The sequence below is a fragment of the Drosophila virilis genome, chromosome X (assembly GCF_030788295.1).
Source record: "Drosophila virilis strain 15010-1051.87 chromosome X, Dvir_AGI_RSII-ME, whole genome shotgun sequence".
In the NCBI taxonomy this organism is placed as follows: Eukaryota; Metazoa; Arthropoda; class Insecta; order Diptera; family Drosophilidae; genus Drosophila; species Drosophila virilis.
This window is the reverse complement of record NC_091543.1, coordinates 13,058,080-13,077,608: the sequence shown is the minus strand read 5'-3', so window position 1 is coordinate 13,077,608 and position 19,529 is coordinate 13,058,080. Positions and strand designations below refer to the sequence as shown.

The following is a 19,529-nucleotide window of genomic DNA, read 5'->3' as shown; positions in this document are numbered from 1 at the left end:
TTTTGTGAATTGTTTAACACTGTTTCCTATGCACTTTTAAAAATGTAAGAAAAGTAAATAAAAACAAATAAATTGAAGTACACAATTTGGAAAATCAACATCATGACGATTGAAAAAGACAAATATAACACACAAATATACCAAAACCCGTTATAAATGTAAAATTAAGGGATAGGGTCTCGATTTCTTCGAATGAAAGATAATAAGATGTGTAAAGGCTCAATAAATGAGTAGTCGATGCCAATCGAACGCGTTTGCACATCGCTAGCTGTATATGCATTGGCAGCACTGTCCGGCAAAGTTCAACTGCCAACAGTCTGTTAGAATTTAACCGTTATGTTGAATAATTGCTCTCTCTCTCTCTCTCAGCACTCTGCATCTTTAAAACGATGCCCGCACAACTTAGCCAACACTGTTAATTGTCGACAGTCCGTTGGAATTCGAATTGAATGTGCGCGCCAATGACATTAGAGTTTGTTAGAAAATTCAAAGAGTTGACTTTATATGTTTGTCACACGTTTTTAATTATCATATCATTAATATTTACTTATTTACATTATGATTTCAATTTGTCAACTGTTTATTTACTTTCTTTTCGAGTCGCTTAAACACTAAGACTTCGGGTTCCAGTTTTTTCTTGTTCAACTTATGTTATTTGTTTATAAAAAACACGCACACAATATAATCGTAGTTGTTGCTGCGTCGTTTCTTAGCTATATATTTGTATATATATATATATATATATATATAACTGCCGATCTTGTTTGCTGTTATTCCTGCTAGGCTCGCGGCGATAACTGCTTTCTGAGAGACGGAAACGGAAGTACGAATCGAATCTTAACTGAATAATAACATAAACAATGACATACATATACGTAATGAGTTTCTCTTTGTTTTTTTTTTTTTTTTTTTTTCGTTTCTTTTAAATAGTTGCTTTCTTCTCTAGATAACCGTTACGCAGCGCCAACCAAAAAGTTGTCGGGCGAGTTGCACTTTAAAAATTGTCTAAACAAATGATTCCATTTAATATGTAATGTGTATATACTTTGTTTTCTTTGTTTTGTTTTTTGCGCTATTTTTCTTATTGTTTTTGTTTTGCGTCTCTTGAACATGTTCTTTACAATTTCACACAACATAATTATTAAATAATTATCGTTTAAAGTTTTATAAATATATATGTATAATATTTTTTTTTGTTTGTTTGTTTATATTTATAAAAGCGCTAAAGTTCATCATAGAAAATGAAAAAATACAGTTCAAATTTACAAATGTTTTACTTCTTCTTCTTGTTATTGTTGTTTTTGTTGTTGTTGTTGTTGTTGTTGTTTTGTTTTCTCATTAGTGTTGCAATTGGTGTTTGAAATTAACGGCTGCTGCGTGTACAATCTCTCCATGGCGTGTACGTATCAATGTTTCCCCGACTGGCTTTATATAGGTATTTATTATATATAATATATATGTATAATTTGGGTCCTAAAATTTGACAAATCAACAAAAATTAATTTAAGTTAATTTAAGAAAAAAAAAATAATAATAATAATAATATAATAATAATAAATGAAACTAGATAACTAAAATTTATAAGACTTGCGCGCAATCTGATTTGCTGCTACTGCTGCTGCATCTGCTTCTGCTGCGTCTGCTTCTTATTCAGTTTCCTTCACTTCCAGCTGTTTTCCCAGAGCGCGCGCATATGAAAACAAAACTTATATATGTATATATATTATATAATGTTGATTTCCAAAAAGTTGTTTTCCGTCAATCCGTTTAGTAGTTATTGTTCTTGTTGTTTTTGTTGTTGTTGTTGTTGTTGTTGTGTTGCACTGTTCCAGTCTGTTGCGTCACGCGCTAGCGTCCTTCCAGCCCGTTCAGTTAACTCTCGATGTGCTTTCGTACGCCGCTCGTGCTTTTCAGTCGGCAGCGCTGCGCCGTCGCACCAGCTTATAGCGACTGCGCAGCATGTGTGACGCAGCAGCGGCAGCGGCAGCGGCAGCGGCTGTGACTGTGTCGCTGTGGCTGCTGTCGATGCTGGCAGCGCTACAGGCTTCCAGTTCGTTGCTGTTGTTGCTGGCGCTGGAATTGGCGTTGCTTTTGCGCGTTTGCCTTTTGCTTAGCAAGCTAAATTTGTACTGTCTGGCAACTCTAGCCGCCAATGCTGCCGCTGTTGTTGTTGCTGTTGCTGCTGCTGCGGCTGCGGCTGTTAACGGACTGCGCACAAAACGATATTTGTTGAGCCGTTGTTTTTGTTGCTTCTGTTGCTGCTGGCGTCGACGTCGCTGCTGCTGTTGCTGCTGCTGCAATTGTTGCAGTTCATTCTGTATTTGCTGATGGCGTTCGTGCAGCCGACTGCTGCGGCGCTGTAACATGGCCGTCGCCGTTGGTGTTTGCTGTTCGGAGGGGCAGCTCAGTGTCGTCCTTGTCCTCGTCGCCGTCCTGTGTGTTTCATTTTCTCCTTCCCACTGCTGCTGTTGCTGCTGCTGCTGCTTCTGCTGCTGCTGTAGCTGCCCGCTGTCACGAATTGTCGTCGTTGTTTGGCTGTCGTTGTGCCTCAGCTGCTGCTGCTCCGCCGCCCCCAATTCGCATCCACGTCCCAGTCCGTGTCCCAGTGTTGTCCATTGTTGTTCGGTTCTGTCATTGTTGGCGGCAGCGGCGGCGGCGGCGGCAGCGGCGGCGCCACTTTCCATTTCTACCGCGGCGGCAGGCGACGCGTCGGTCCGCGTATCTTGCGGCGTGGATTCTGCATTGGGCTGCCAGCGTTTGGTGGATTGAAACTGTGAATGTTTTAGGAGGATATGTTGATGATTAGCGATAAGTACAGGGTGTTTCTGGTGCAGCGAACAAGCTCGCCTGAAAACACCAAGTCAGTGAGAGAGAGAGAGAGAGAGAGAGAGAGAAAGAGAGTACATTCATAGCACAGTCAATCGAGTAAACGAGAGCTTATGCTACTCACACTCACACGCACACGCACACGCACACTAAGATAATAAACACACAAACACACACACACAGAGGTATTTAAGATGAGAAACACATATGGCACAATGACACGTACAAATGTAGAATGTGCATTCAACAAGAATATGTTTCAACATAAAAGTGCCTTATAAATAAAACGTATGCAATGCCAAACTTGTAACGGGTTAATGATGCATTTTTGTTATTATTTTTGTAAGTTTGTTTTTTTTTTCTTTGTGTGTGTGTGTGTGTGTTTGGGTGTTGTGTGTGTGTGTTTGGGTGTTGTGTGTGTGTGTGTGCCTGTTTCAATTTAACATTAGGCCAAATTAAACAAAAACACTCTCTTTCCTTCTTGCACACATTCTCTGCTCACTCTGATCTGTAGCAAGCGTACACGGCTATATTGCCGTCTCTGTCACACTACTTACGCGAATATATTGGCTGGCGCAGGCGCACCGGCATTAAATTGGAACGGAGCGGCGTTTGGCGTTGACTGGAAAAGATATTTTTGGGTTTTTGTTTTTAAAAGTGTTGTAATTTGAACAATTCGAATGTTTTCTTTGTGTGTTTTACTAATTTTGTGAACGCAAATGAAAATGTTAAGAAAATTTGCCAGCTTTCAACATTTTGCAAAACTTTTGTTGATTTTCCAACACTTTTTTTTTTTTTTTTTTATTTTGGCAATTTTCTTTGTGTATTTCGGTATGCATATGTAAAATGTATGTAAAATGATGTAAAAATTATGTGCTATGATTGGGCTAAAGTAAATAAAGCTTAAGAATGGAATAATTGCAAATGTGATCATGTATAATGTGTGCATGAGGTATGTGTTTGTGTGGGGAAAGGAAAGGTGGGGGGAGGGGAGGGGGTAGTAGGTGAGTGAATGTTGTTTTCTACTTAATTGTAAAGCTTTATTGTCAGTGCTTGTCAAACATTTCGCGGCCGAGCATGCAAAACTGTGCAATACAAACAACTATATTTTTATATATATACATATACATATTTCTATTGATATATTCGCTTAGAATTATATTTGATTAATGTGCAGTTTGACAAGCACTGTGGACATTAAAGCATGCTCGAGTGATAATGTGAAAAATAATGTGATATTATAGGAAATGAACGATACGCAAATGCCAAACTAACAACTACTATTAATAACAAATATATAAAATTACATCTAAACTAAGTATTTATATATAGAGTTAGACATACATATATACAAATCTAAATCGAGGTACTGTCCATTTAAAGTTTACCTGCATTTGCTGCGCTGAGGCGGTAAAATTGAACAATTGATTTGCTGCTGGCATCATGGTTGATGATGTGCCACCAGCATCAGTTGACGGCGCAGTGGCCCCAAATTGGAAAAGTCGTTCCGTTCTTGGAAATAACTTCATTGGCCACACCATTTTAAATAGCAGTAGTAGTAGGTGTCAGGTGTCAGGTGTCAGGTGTCAGGTGTGATAGATGGTGTTGGTAGGTAGGTGATAGTAGTATATTTTGGTAGTGTTGGTAGTCGATAGTAGTAGCAGTATTTGATAGTAGTAGTAGTTGGCAGCAGCACAGCAGTTGTTTTAATTATCGGTAGAAGTAATATGAGTAGTAGGAGTAGGAGGTAGTTATCGCATAGTCGTGCCCGTGCCCAAAGGGATAGTTTTTTTTTTTTTTTTGTTTTGGGTGTATTACAATGGAATATATATATATATTGTTTTTGGTTTTTTTTTTTTTTCCAACAGTACAGAGCAATGGAAGTAGAGAAATAAAAAATAAAGACAAGAAAAAGTATAAGTACAAAACGAAAATAATATCTTTTTGTTTTTTTTTTTTTTTTTGCTAATAATATGTATGCATGTGTCATCGATAAACGATAACAAACACAATCAAACACACACAGTTAACGACAATTAACAACACTGCCGAAAATGCATGCACAGTAAAAATAAAATTAAAAAAAAAAAAAACAGCCGCTAACAGCAACAACAATAATTGCAATTTATCTTTTTTTTTTTTTTTTAAATGTACGTTTCCTTGAAACCAGTTATTTAACTACGAGTGTTGCCTGGCTGCAAAAGATGCTAAGCCTAGTGTTAAACTTACGTCGCTGTTGCCCGCATTGCCGCCAGCTGTTGTTGAGTTAGCCGAGAAATTAAATGCCGTCGTCTGTGGTGCGGTTGCCGTGAAATTGAAGGCTGGCTTTGGCAACGCGCTGCTGTTGCCGCCGCCGCCGCCGCCGCCGCTGGTGCTGCTGCTGTTGCCACTGGCAGCGGCATTCGTGGGCGTTGCGCCAAAGTTAAAGACGCCGCCGGCGGGCTGTGTACACAGATTTTATGTTGTTAATATGGAAATGTTCAAAATGCTTTGTTAAACAACACTTACCGCAGCTATTGGTGCGTTGGCGCTGACAAAATTAAATGCCGGTTTAGGTGTTGCTGCTGCAACAGTTGTTGCTGCTGCTGCTGTTGTTGTTGTTGGTGTTCCCTTGTTGTTGTTGCTGCTGCTGCTATTGAATATGTTTGTCAGCGGCGAGGCGACGCCGCCGGCACCGGGCCCTGCATTTGTGCCAAACGGACTATTCACATTGCCAAAGAGCGCAGAGATTGTGCCATTGCCGCCGGTATTGGGCTGTACGGTGGCAGCTGCTGCTGTTGCTGCTGATGTTGTTGTTGTCGCCATGCCAAATGGCGAGCTGACCGCCAGCGGCTGCATTGCATTTGTTGTTTTTGTTGCCGTGTTGCTGCTGCCGAACAGGTTGGAGCCCTGACTGCTGTTGCTGCCAAAAATGGGCAAAGTTGTGGATGATGTTGCAACGCTTGTTGCAGGATTATTGGCAAAAGGAGTTGCTGCTGCTGTTGTTGCAAATGAAGTTGTTGCTTTTGATGTTGTTGCTGTTACTGCTGCTGTCGGCCAACCAAAGTTGGTCAGTGTTGTTGTTGATGTGTTGCTGCCTATGTTGTTGTTGCTGCTGCTGCTGCTGCTGCTCGTTGCAAGATCGCCAAGTGTTGATGGTGTGGGCTTCGGTCCAAAGCCAAATGATGGGCTGGTAAAGCTGCTGTTGCCGCTAGCATTGATGTTGCTGCCGCTGCCAAAGGTGAACAGCGCTGTGTTGCTGCTGGCCGGCGCTTGGAAGCCGCTGCTGCTGCTGCTGCTGATGATGCTGCTTTTGGGTGTTGTGATGGAGGAGCCGAAGATGCCGGCATTGCTGGCATTGGTGCTAGCTGCTGTTGTTGATGTTGCTGGCGCGCCAAAGAAGAAATTGTTGCTGTTGCTGCTGCTGCTGCTGACGGCAGTTTTAGCTGCCGCTGCTGCTGCTGTTGTTGATATAGCTGATTGGCTGCCAAAGACAAACGTTGTTGCTGTGGCAGCTGGCGCAAAGCTAGTTGTTGCACTTGCAGTCTGTGGGCTATATAGAAACGAAGCTGTTGTTTTTGTCCCCGTTGCTGCTGGCAGCGTGCTGCTGCTGCTGCTGCTAACGTTGTTGTTGCTGCTGCCGCCGCCGAAATTGAATAAATTTGCTGGTGGCTTGAAGCTGATGCTGCTGCCGCCACTGCTGCTGCTGCTGCTGGTGGTGTTGGTGCTGGTGCTGCTGGACACGACTGTGTTGGGCGAAAAGCTGCCAAAGTTAAATAATTTGCTCTCCACGGGCTTTGCTGCGGCAGCAGCTGTTGTTGTCGTTGTTGCTGTTGTCGTTGCTGCTGCTGCTGTGTTGGCGCCAAATGCAAATGTTGTTGCTGCTGTTGCTGGTGTCACTGTTGTTGCAAACAAGCCTTGGCCGGTGCTAGATGTTGCCGGCGCCATGCTGCTGCTAGCCGGCGCAGGTTTGTCCGCTGCCAACGACAACTGTTGCTGCTGTGCTGCATTGTCGCCAAGTTTGAAGTCCACCGTTCTGGCAGCTGTTGCCGTGCCAATTTTGAAGACATTTGTCGTTGCTGTTGCTGTTGTTGTTGTTGTTGAATTACTGAATGTTGACGTGCCTGCTGCTGCTGCTGTTGTTGTTGTTGTTGTTGTTGTAAGAGCTTTGTTGCTATCGGCCACATCCTTGCCAGCATCTACTGCTGCAGCGGGCGCAAAACCAAATTTAAACTGCGTGACTGGAGCAACAGTTGCTGTTGCCGCTGTTGTTGTTGCTCCTGCTTCTGTTGTTGCTGTTGTAGCGGCCTTGGCTGGAAAGCCAAACATAAACTTGGGCACAGCCGCAGTGGTTGAAGCCTCCTCGACGGTGGCGCCGGGCTTCAGTTGCTCACAGCATATGCATTTGTTGCGGCTGATATCATTCTGTGCCATGCACGCCTCACAATTCCAGCTGCTCGACTTTTGTGCCGCGATCAGCTGCTGGAAGCCGGCATCCGCCTTAGGCTGCACAACAGCTGTGCTGTCAAAACCAAATTTAAAGCTGTTGTTGCTGTTGCTGTTGTTGCTGTTGTTGTTGTTGGTACTGCTATTGCTATTGCTGTTGCTGTTGCTGCTCTTGGGATTGGGAGACTGGCAGGCGAGGCATTCATTAAGGCTGGCCGGGTTCATGATCATACAACAGCCGCATTCCCACATATTTGCCGGGGGCTTGAACGCATCACCAAAACCGCTAGGAAAACTGTTGCTGTTGCTGCTGCCAAAGCTGCTGCTGTTGCTGCCGCTATTTTGGGCAATGCTGGACATGCACACCTGTGTGCCAAGGCTTGTGGTTTTAAGGCGCGCCGTCTCGTCTTCAGCTGGATAGTTGATGGCCGGCGCCGTTGGGCCTGAGGCAGCAGTATTGGCGGCACCTTTAGGTTTTGGCTTGGGCGTCTCGCAGGCGACGCATTTGTTCAGCTCCTGCTTGTTGCGCAACATGCACGCTTCGCACTCCCATTCACTGGCGGATTTCTTAAACTGATCACCAAATCCAACCGTTGTTAAGGGAGCTGATGCTGGAGCTGCTGCTGCTGGTGATGCTGGAGCATCTGTGCGCTTGGGCGGCAGCAGTATATCAATCACGCTGCCGGTGCTCTTCAGGTTGCTGTTGCATGTGGCACCATTGAACTGCAACGAGTTGGGCAAACACTTGGTCGACTCATCCAATGGAATGGGCGGATCAAATATAAAATTATGCTTCATTCGTTTCTGTGGCGTCGCTGTTGTTCCGGCAGGATCGGCACAATTGAGTGGCTGCGGGTTTGCAAACTGATAACGTGTGCTTGAATGGCCGCGTCGGCGCATGCTGCTGCTGTTGTTGTTGTTGTTGTTGTTGTTGTTGTTGGTGTTATTGTTTGTTTTGTTGTTGTTGTTCAGCTTGGGCAGCTGCTGCTGCTGCTCGGCAGTTGTTGCTGCAGTTGACATCGGCGGCGGCGGCGCAATAACCAAATCAAATGTCGGCTCGCTGGCCATCACCGGAAAACGTATATTGGGCAAATCGAGAGGCGCTGGCGGCAACTGTTGTTCATCCACAATGCGCGCATCCTTGCGCAACTGATGGGATAAACGTGAACGCATCTTATTCGTATGAGTCTGGCTGCCCGTGGGCGTGACCGTGACCGTCGTATTGGAGTTAGCTGCCAAACTGGCAGCCTGTTGATGCTGTTGATGTAACATCTGTTGCTCCTCCAATTGTTTGGCATCAACTAGGGCACGTGTGCTGGGCGCCACACGATGCAAACGTCGACGTTCGAGCAGCTGCAACATGGTGGGCACCAGCAATTTAGAGCTATTATCCGGATCGCTATTCCGATTGTTATTGCTGCCGCCGGCGGTGTTATTATAGCCAAATGCCAAAGTATGATTGGGATAGGAATATGGCTTGGAGCCGGCGGTCAGGTGTCTTGAGCTGCGCTGCAATTGATGTTCACGCAATGTGCTACCCATTTTCTTGGCATCCATAAGCGGCGTTGTATGATTCTCCAATAGATTGAGTATACGCTGCGCTGTCAGCGATAAGCCAGGCACATTGGCGCTACCATCACCAGCGCCGGTGCACAGATTCCCACGTGGTCGCATCTCGATGGGCTTCATGCCGTAGCTGCTGTGACAGATATTTGGGCGAGCAGGATTACTGTTGCTGCAAACGCTATCGCTATTCGATGGCGCCGGCGAGCTGCTGCCCGAATTGATCGGCAAATTGCCTTGACTAAAATAACGATTGTTTGCCGAACTGCCGCCAAATGCGGTGGGTCCCTGATAAAATGGTGAATTGCCCGACATGCTGCTGCTCAACAGACGACTATCGCTCAACGCCGATGTGCTGCCATATATGGAGGCGTTAAAGCGACGGCGATGATTTAGCGAATTTAGCGATAGTGTCGAATTGTGGTGTTGCAGCAGCGATGTTGCATTTACATTCGTATTGAACACCGATTTGCGGCTCTGCAAATTCCCATAAAATAATTGGTTGCTATTGCTATTGATGTTGTTGTTGTTGTTGAGGTTGTGCATGCGTCCGCAACCGAAGCCTGATCCGCCAGCCGCATGGCTCTCATTGCTCTCGCACTCCGATTGGGAATCTGTGCCGCCGCTGCGCTTAGTCTGTATTATATTGTTGTTGTTGTTGTTGTTTGTCTCCTGGCGCATAGTTTGTTGCTGCTGCTGCTGCTGCTGCTGCTCCTCATTGGGCACCTCGCTGATGGTCTGATAGCTGCGCCAGTTGGGCATTAGGCCGCGATGACCCAACAGCGATTGCCGCCTATAGCTGGGCAGCGCCATTTCACGGCGTTCAGTCATTGGCGCAATATTCAATGAGCGTCGCGAGCTGCTCAGTAGATCAGAAATGTGATAAGATTAAATGAAATTTAAAAATTGGTTCAAATGCAAACCCAACATTTCAACTATATATGTATGTATGTAAAATACAAACTTACCTCATTGGCAAATCCCCGCTGGTGGCAACAGCTGCCTCGCTGCTGCTGTTGTTGCCGGCGGACATGAAATTGTAGGCGGGCTCGCGCTGACGCTGATGTCCGTAGAGGTTCAAGTGCGTTGAGAAACGATTCGGTGGCGCTTGGCTGCGCAGCGCATCGCTAGCAGCTGGCGTTGAGGCGTGCAGCTGCGGGCGTCGACGCTGTGCATTAAATTGAGGACTAAACGTACTTTCCATTGGCTGCAGGAAATATAATTTTCAATTGATTAGTTTCAATCAAACATAACATTTAACAATTATCTAACAATATACAAAATGGTGTATTACAAAAAAATATGGAAACTTTTCTAGATAGCTCTATTCTCCTAAGATCCAAATGTTTTTGGTAATTGGACATGAAAGCTTGGCAGCTTTACGAAATGCAAATTACGAATGCAAATTAGTCTGATCATATGATCGGCTGTGCCTACCTCTATACGCTTGCGCTTTTGCAGCGGCTGTGCCGCACTGCTGCGGAAATTGACGCTGCGATTTGGCTGCTGCGATCGATAGTTGAGTTGCTGTGGACCATCGTCGGCTTCGTCGTCGTCCTCCTCTTCGGCATCGTCGTCATCATCGTCGTCGTCGTCTTCGTTGGCGACCAGTTGACGTTTGCGCAATAAACTAACATTATATTCGCTGCGACGCGTCTGCTCATCCTCGCCGGCCAGATCGTGTTCGGCTATGTTATCGGCCAGCTGAACCTCCTCTTCGTTGAGATCCTGAGCATTGGTGCCGTCATCGACGGCAATATCGGGCGCATCATCAGCCTCGAGCTGTATGCGACGACGACTGTGTTTCTGTTTGATTGTAGTTGTCAAAGCGCTGCCATTATGCTGCGACAGCGGCAGCTGCGGCGATGTTGACGATGACGACTCTTCCCCAGCGACTGCGGCGGCGCCGGCGGCATTTGGGTCAGCAGTTGGTGAAAACCATTTGCTTAGTGAATCCGGAAGTATGCTGGATACCCGCAACTTTACTTTGCCCATGATGGACTAAATTGGGTGCAGGAATACAGATTAGGCATGGCAATGCAATAACATCTGCAGCTGTACTTACATTATTGTTGTTTTTACTGCTACTGCTGCTGCTGTTGCTGCTGCTGCTGCTGTTGTTGTTGTTGTTCTTGTTGCTGTTGTTGGCGGCCTCATTTGCGAGTCTCAGTGGCGTGCGCGGCTGCGGAGTTTGTGTTTGTTGTTGCTGTTGTTGTTCCTGTTGTAGTAGTCTTTGTTGTTGCTGTTGGCCATCCTCAAATGCGGACATCATTGGATTTTAGCCGGCCCCCCGTACACGCACAAAATGCAACACTGTGTGCAGGACACATGCACACACGCATGCAAGCCAAACTCTATATAAAAAAAAAAAAAAAAAATGAGAAGAAATGAAAATGAAAACGGCCACACTGTTGCAATTCCACGCGTGAGTCTGTGTGTGTGTGTGTGTGTGTGTGTGTGTGTGTGTCAAATGCGTGTCTGTTTATGTGTGTGTGTGTGTGTCACGACGAGATTCCAACACACGCGGCGCTCTCTACTGCTGCTGCCGCTGCTGGCTCTCAAATTTAGCTGTTTCTGCTTCTGGACCAACACCAGTTTGCACTTTGGCGCCACGATCGCCGACTTTTTCGCTGATTTTATTTAACACTAAAAATGGTTGGCCTTGCGCAGCGGACGAGCATTTTATTTTGTTGCTTGAACTATTTATAACGAGTTCCGTTTTTTTTTTTCCTTTTTTTTTTTTTGTCCTACACTTTATAAATTATTTAGTCAACTCATTTAACACTTTCAAATTACATATATATGCGTAGATATGTATTGAATGAGTCGCTATTTGAGCCACGCAGCCGCTTGCACACACTTACCCCTCCCCTGCACTGAATGGCTGTTATTGGTTGTCTTTTTTTTTTTTTAGCGCATTGCACGCCGCGCGCGCCGCTTTTGTCCGTTTTACAGTTTTAGCACTTCTCCCCGCAAGCTGCCTGTTTGATTGCTGAACGTAGAATTATTTTTTTGTCTCTTGCCTTTTTGCTCTTTCGCAATTCGTAGTTTTTTTTATTGCACACACACACACACATGCACACACACGAACTGACATCAACGTCGCGTTGCGGTCGCCGTCGTACTTTGCATTCGACAAAAAAAAAAAAGAAAGAAAAAAAACACACCACGCACGTATTCAATTCAATTTGTTAGCGCACAAAGCACTAGCATTCACTCATTTGACAGTTGTTTAGCACATACATAATGTGAATTTGTTGTTTAACCAATTAAATGTTGAATTCGCACACTAAAAAATAAACTGAGGGCGAAAAAAAGCACGATTTGGAAAACGCGTGTGTGCCAGGTGCAACGAGTAGCGGATAATCTTGAAGCGAGTAACGAGTAACGAGAAATAAAATGGCGCCGATATCTCTGCGTGTGACAATTTGCGCTTACTAACAGCAGTGCTGTAAACCCAGCAAACTATCGTTAAGTGCGCGCTCCGATTAAACGTTTAGAATAGTTTATAATTTTTTATTTATACGTATTGAAATACGTGTACGTTGCTTTATAATACAACCGCTTTGTTGGTAATGAGCCGATAGATATTGTACAATACACTATTTAGTTAGAACGATACTTGATGTGCGTCAAATTAGCGGCGATGACTTAGCGTCGATTTTTGGTACTCGTTATCGAAAAAGAAACCGCTCACTTTTCAATGCAGTTATTTATGTTTTAAAGCAAAAACAACAAATAAACTTCAATGTAGAATTGCAAGAAAATTTAAAAATTTACGGTCTACATTCATTTGTTTTTGACTTTTAGTTTATAATATGGGTAAACCAAGATGTTGTAAAATTTGGTCTCCACCATTCTTTAAATATCTTAATTCAGGGCAAATGGTCCCGAAAACCGTATATACAAGTTTAAAGCCTAAAGTTTCACCTAACCAATCTTGCAAAAATCGATCAGCACGTTTTAAAGATATTTGAACAATAGTGTAGTTACCTTCTTGCCTTGCAATTGACCGCAAATATATCTTCTCAGGGATAATGACCATCTTTGCACGGTATGCCAACTGGAAGATACATGTTTTAGGCAGCTTAACGCATTTATTCTAAACAAATCGATTTGCCAGTTTTTTAGAAAAGTAATAATATGTAAACACAACTAATGTGCATTCGAAATGCCTATCGAGCAACTAGCTCCAACGGGAAGCGTACCATTGGCTGGAATCAGTGTTGAACAATGTTACACAGTATTGAGCGGGAACAAATTAATTCAAAAAATTTGCATAAGAAAGAAATGCAGTAATAAATGATTTAAATAGCATTTTACAGTAAAACATTATCTTTGGTTAAATAGACTACTGCAAAATAAGGCAACAGCATATATTTATACACAGCATTTTTTTTTTCATCACTTTATGGCAATGAAAACTATCGAATCATCGACAAAAAAATGTTATTGTTATCGGCGCCTAAATTGCAGCCCTGCGTTTGGGTCCGTGTTTCCCGCCAAAAATAAAATTGCATTCGGCGTGCGAAGGCAATTGCATTTGCGAGTTTATCTTGTTATTCGCTGTTGAAAGATTGTTTGAAAATGGCACACGACGCGGAACAATACATCAAAGATATACAGCGTGAGTATGTGGACTTTCTGGACGACGAGGAGGACCAAGGCATCTATGCTGGCCATGTCAAAGATATGATTGCCGAGAAGAGCAAGCGTCTGGTTGTCAACATAAACGATCTGAAGCGCAAGAATCAACAGCGCGCCCTTGGCCTGCTGAGCAACGCCTCCGATGAGCAACTGGCATTCGGGCGGGCACTCAAGGAGTACATCTCAACTGTCGATCCCAGCTATGCCAAACAGCACGAAGATTTTTTCGTTGGCTTCGAGGGCTGTTTTGGCAATCGGCATGTAACGCCTCGCTCCCTCTCGTCCATCTATCTGGGTAATCTAGTGTGTCTGGAGGGCATTGTCACCAAGGTGTCGCTCATACATCCAAAGGTTGTGCGCAGCGTACACTATTGTCCGGCTACGCGCAAGGTGATGGAACGCAAATATACAGATCTCACCTCATTCGAAACGGTGCCCTCGAGCGCTGTTTATCCAACAAAAGACGATGATGGCAATCTGCTGGAAACGGAATTCGGCCTGTCTGTATATAAGGATCATCAGACGTTAACCATACAGGAGATGCCAGAAAAGGCGCCAGCCGGCCAATTGCCGCGCTCCGTTGATATTGTGTGCGATGATGATCTTGTCGATCGCTGCAAGCCCGGCGATCGTGTCCAGATCGTTGGCAACTATCGCTGCCTGCCTGGCAAGCATGGCGGCTATACATCCGGCACCTTTCGCACCGTTCTGCTGGCCAACAATATATCGCTGCTCAGCAAGGAAAGCAATTTGGATATCTCACGCGAGGACATTATGCTCTGCAAGAAACTGGCCAAAAACAATGATATATTCGAGCTGCTCAGCAAGAGCCTGGCGCCCTCCATACACGGTCACACGTTTGTGAAGCAGGCCATACTCTGTCTATTGCTTGGCGGCGTTGAGAAGGTTCTGCCCAATGGCACACGTCTGCGCGGCGACATCAATGTGCTGCTGATCGGTGATCCTTCGGTTGCCAAATCTCAGCTGCTGCGCTATGTACTCAATACGGCGCCGCGTGCCATACCCACCACAGGACGTGGCTCCAGCGGTGTTGGCCTAACCGCTGCCGTTACCACAGATCAGGAGACGGGCGAACGTCGCCTAGAGGCCGGCGCCATGGTGCTAGCCGATCGTGGTGTTGTCTGCATCGATGAGTTCGATAAGATGAGCGACATTGATCGCACCGCCATACACGAGGTGATGGAACAGGGTCGGGTTACCATATCCAAGGCCGGCATACATGCATCGCTCAATGCACGCTGCTCGGTGCTGGCGGCCGCTAATCCGGTCTATGGACGCGTAAGTAATTCAATAGTCCTTCTTGGAGTACCTATAACAATTTTCGCTTTGTATTTAACATAATCTTTACGCATATTTCAGTACGATCAATATAAGACACCCATGGAAAATATTGGTCTGCAGGACTCGCTGCTCTCGCGTTTCGATTTGCTGTTCGTCATGCTGGACGTCATTGATAGCGATGTGGATCAAATGATATCGGATCATGTGGTGCGCATGCATCGCTATCGCAATCCCAAGGAAGCCGACGGCGAGCCCCTCACCATGGGCAGCTCTTATGCCGACTCGCTGGCCTTTGTCTCCAACACGGAACAGGTATGTACAATATATCTGGACAGCGGCTCACCTGCGCATATTCTCAACTTTGTTTTTATTTTCATTTATTTTTTTGCAGCGCAAGGATACGGAGCTGTATGAGAAATATGATGCACTGTTGCATGGCAAATCACGCAAGCGTCACGAGAAGATTCTGTCCGTTGAGTTTATGCGCAAGTATATACACATTGCCAAGTGCATGAAGCCCAAGCTGACTGAGCAGGCCTGCGAGGCAATTGCCAATGAGTATTCGCGCCTGCGCTCCCAGGAGGCTGTCGAATCGGATGTGGCACGCACACAGCCGATTACGGCGCGTACATTGGAAACGCTTATACGTTTGGCCACGGCGCATGCCCGGGCACGCATGTCCAAAACGGTGACCATTGATGATGCCCATGCGGCCATTGAGCTGGTGCAGTATGCCTACTTTAAGAAGGTGCTGGAGAAGGAGCGCGGCAATAAGCGGCGTCGCAATGGCGGCTCCTCCGATGAGGAGGAGGAGGAGGAAGATGCCAATGGCACCACCGATGCCGCTACACGTTCCCCCTCGCGCCGATCCAAACGCACACGCACCGAACCCGATCCAAATGCCGTATACGATAGCGATGAGGATATTGAGCCGCCACAGCCGGATGTGGGCGATCTGACACGCCGTGAGACACGCCGCTCGCTGCCGGCACGCCAGCACCATGAAGCCGCCGCCGGAACCGGCTCGCAAAGTCTGACCGGCTCGGAGCCCGTCAGCAGCATCACCGCAACGCCAGCAACCATTACCGATGAACGCCTGGGCGTATTCAAGAACGGGCTGCAGCGACTGTTTCGCGAGGCACGCGAACAGAGCCTGCCGCTGCACCGCATCACGGCGGCCATCAACGAGAATAATGCGGAACCGTTTGCAGCCGGCGAGGTTGATGCGGCCATGCATCGCATGACCGAGGACAATCAGATAATGGTCGCCGACGATATTGTCTTTCTTATCTAATCCTTATCATTTTCAGCTAACCTATATACATCTGATTGTCTCGCCCTTAAATAACGTACAAATTCTATGTTTAGCCATTAAGTCTTTCGATTTTTTTTTTGTTCATTTTATATTTATAATAAAAACTTGGAACTCTTATTTACCCATGCATGAAGTCAAGTCAAGAAGTCAACTTATATTATTATCAAATTGGTTTCTGTTCTGGCTAAGCGAAATTCAAATTCGCACGTTCCATTCCAGCATTCCATTCGTGGCGCTCTTCTCGTAACTAGTACAAATATGTGGAGGGGTATTTGACTGATCTAAGCATGAATGCCATGCAAGTTGATCGAATGTTTCATTCCAGCGTTCCATTTATTGATTCGCCTCTAACCTGCAAAATGCGGCATGCTGGAATGAAACATGCCATGAGAACAAGTACGAATTGAAAGCAGCATCTAAATTGACTATTGTCAGTTTTCCAACTTAAATATATGAACTTGTATTATTGAAATTATTCGCTGCATAGTCTAAAATTTTGTTGATTCGAAAAATATTGGCAAATTTAACATGGATTGAAAGACAAATTCAGATTAAGAATAAGTTAAACAATTACAACAACACAGAAAAGTTCTCAGAAAAGAAATACATTAAAGAAAAGGTTTTTTTTTTTAATTCCTAACCTAAAAATTTGCTTGTGGAATGCTGGAATGGAACATGCGCTAAAAGTGATAAAGTAAAAGCGAACTTAATGTTAATTTGTGGCGCAACCAAAAACGGGAATGAGCTTTCTATGGATTAATATCATATATATATAATAAGTGGGAGCACTTGAAGAGCATATGGAACAGTAATATCCATCGTCTAATGTTGGTTTTACATGAATAGGATTTATTTCTGAACGATGATAATGTGACTAATTCGTTGCGCAACGTAGCCAAATACTATATATATATATATATATATATATATATAGTTATAGATATATACAAGTTGAGGTTTTGGAAAACATTGTGGATATGGTTATTTGTTTGTACACATCTACAAATCTATTTACTTACAAGCTAAATCGCTTTAAGGAACCAACAACACACACACACACACACACACACACACATTTATGGATAGATATACTTATATGGAGATATCTTTTATAAACGTATCTAGACATGATTTAAGGGATTTACTTAACGTGTTGTTGTAACTGCCAGGCAATTAACCAAATATCATACAACAGCTCTCAGCTATATATATATATATATATATATATATATATATATATATATAATATTGAGTTAAGGGCAGATTGCAGGTGTGTTGGGGGGTTGGGCGCATTTAGCTAATGATCAAAGATTCACAACATTCTTCAAATCGGACGGCAGCAGGCCTTTCATGCACTCAATTTGCGCCCTTATCTGCCGTTGGGTGGTATTCGTGTTGCCCTCGAGCTGTGTCTTATCACTGTAGAGATTCAGTTTTTGTTTTAGTTTGAGTATCATATCAATTATTTCCACTTCCTGTTTGTCGTGTGCCCAATGCTCCAGATTTGCCTCGGACAGCGCCTGCAGCTGTAGATCTTGCAGCGTTAGCTGCAGCTCCCGATGCCGCGACTCGTACCAGCCACGAAAATTGGGCGAACGAAAGAAGCGCCTGTAGAGGCCCTTCCAATCGCCCTTGAGCGTGGATGTTAGCTGTGGGCCAGCTTCTTCGACCTTGCGCAGAAAATCATCCAGCTTGAATGAGTGGGCATTGGGCGCCGACTTGAACGGGCTGATGTCCTTTTGCAGCGGCATCAGGGAGGCCATATAACGCTCCAACGGTATCATAAAGCTCTGCGTTAGCTCCAACAGATGCCGCCTGATGAGCGCCGTCTGCACATGATCCGGCCGCTTCGTTTTAATGCCCAGCAGCACTTTCTTGATCAGCGCCTTGTCCTTCTTTAGGTACGGCTTGTATTTGGTATGCAGTCCGGCGGCTGAGCTATCGCTCGCTGCCGTCAGGCTGCCATTGAGGATGTTGTGATTGTTGCCGCTTGGCTGCGGCGGCAGTTTGGCGCTGGCATTGCGCGTATTCTTGTGCTGCTGCAGCAGCTCCTGTTGCTGCTGTTGCATGTTCTTCTGCAAGGCATACATAAGGCATATGGCATGAGCTTGGACGAGAGTGTATTGAGGCAGCATATCAATTACCTGATTATCCACCAGACGCAGCATGTGCGGCCAATCCTTGAGCAGCTTCACAAAGAACGGATTTGTGACGCCCAGTATGACAGCTGGTATGGGTCGATTGGTGCACTCTTGGGTGAACTCCTTGAATTCGCTGTCGTGTATGGTAAAATAGGGACGCGCCTCGGCACAGTATTCAAGTGGCGCTATTACCGCAACCAGAGCCTGCACCATGTGCGAGCAATCAGCGGGTGAGGTGCCAACCACAACAATGGGCTCAGCTGTGATGACCAGCTCCCACAGCGTATACAGATGCTCTATCACATAGCTCAGACTGTGGAACAGCTCCAGCTCATTGACAGATGCCAGCACCTTGACCGATATGGGCATCTCTGGCTGCGAATTGGGCGGCATTGGTGTTGCTGCGTTAACATGTAAGCTCTGCAATTTGCGACTGCTGCTGGTCGCCTTGGGTATGCATATCTGATAGTTGTACTCGAACAGCGGCAGCTTGAGCGTCTGGCCGACCATTAGCATTGGCCACTGGCTGTTGATTTGGTCGCAGGCGCGGCGCAGCAGTTCGTTGCCCTGCTCGAAATATTTGGGCGCCAGCTGGGCGAGCACATCGTAGTACAGATTGAAGAACGGCAGCCGCGTTATAATGATTAAGCTCTTCTGGAAATAGCCGCGCGGCAGGTTCGGATCGCGTTTCTGTCGAAAGTAAACGAATCCCCAATAGTGGCTGCTATCGTAGCGCATGGCCGGCGCACAGTCGCCATTGTATTGGTTCATGGTGGCGGGCATTTTATGTTTGGCATTTTGGATGGCCCGCAGACGCATATGGAACTTGGTGTCGCCCATGCAGCCCGAATTGGAGTCCGGGAAGGCCATGTAGCAAATGTTGCTCACCTCCTGATCGCTGGGCATAAACTCGGCGGGATAGACATATTCGAGTGCCTGGCCCAAGTTCAGATCGAAGGTAACAACACAAAAACAATGCACCCATTGTGATAAACGGATCCAATCATCTGGCGATTGATTCGTTGATGCGCTTGTCTTTCCCACTGCATCCGCATTGGCAACTGTTGCCGCCTGTTCATCGTTTGATTTATGCCGTTGCCGAGCGTCGGTGTTCATGATTTGCAAATTTTAGCAATTGTTATTGTTTAACGTTGCATGGAAATTGCTTAATTCTACTTTCACTTCAATGTTAATGTTATTTATTTGTGCTTGGCTTGCCAGCGTTGCCACCTTTTCGCTGCGCTACAATAATATGCGACACGGTCTGGCAACTCTAGCGGCAAGCGATAAGCATCATTTATCGTTTTGCT

The 19,529-nt window shown here is 45.4% G+C and overlaps 3 protein-coding genes across 9 annotated transcripts; 1 reads left to right on the top strand and 2 right to left on the bottom strand.

Annotated features, from left to right (window-relative positions):
• Positions 1-714: 714 nt before the first annotated feature.
• Nup153 (Nucleoporin 153kD) lies at positions 715-12,270 on the bottom strand. Of its 7 annotated transcripts, XM_032440190.2 has the most exons (9): positions 11,982-12,270; positions 10,880-11,168; positions 10,252-10,815; positions 9,783-10,021; positions 5,335-9,673; positions 5,056-5,268; positions 4,215-4,349; positions 3,384-3,448; positions 2,534-2,771 (listed from the first exon to the last, which is right to left on the bottom strand). In XM_032440190.2, exons 2-9 carry the CDS (start codon positions 11,084-11,086, stop codon positions 2,687-2,689), a joined length of 5,847 nt encoding a protein of 1,948 aa, XP_032296081.2. In that variant the 5' UTR covers positions 11,087-11,168; positions 11,982-12,270; the 3' UTR covers positions 2,534-2,686. The 7 variants fall into 7 exon arrangements, with proteins under 7 accessions (XP_070066807.1, XP_070066811.1, XP_070066818.1 ...); XM_070210706.1 differs by lacking the exon at positions 3,384-3,448 and having other exon boundaries at positions 715-2,771; XM_070210710.1 differs by lacking the exon at positions 3,384-3,448 and having other exon boundaries at positions 715-2,771; positions 11,989-12,270.
• Positions 12,271-13,312: 1,042 nt separating this feature from the next.
• Positions 13,313-16,216, top strand: Mcm3 (minichromosome maintenance 3). The gene is made up of 3 exons (XM_002059487.4): positions 13,313-14,760; positions 14,842-15,075; positions 15,155-16,216. The coding sequence occupies exons 1-3, from the start codon at positions 13,402-13,404 to the stop codon at positions 16,055-16,057; spliced, it is 2,496 nt and encodes an 831-aa protein (XP_002059523.1). The 5' UTR covers positions 13,313-13,401; the 3' UTR covers positions 16,058-16,216.
• Positions 15,654-19,461, bottom strand: LOC6636058 (protein DENND6B). Its single transcript, XM_002059486.4, has 2 exons — positions 18,223-19,461; positions 15,654-18,153 (listed from the first exon to the last, which is right to left on the bottom strand). Exons 1-2 carry the CDS (start codon positions 19,333-19,335, stop codon positions 17,383-17,385), a joined length of 1,884 nt encoding a protein of 627 aa, XP_002059522.1. The 5' UTR covers positions 19,336-19,461; the 3' UTR covers positions 15,654-17,382.
• Between the last annotated feature and the right edge of the window lie 68 nt (positions 19,462-19,529).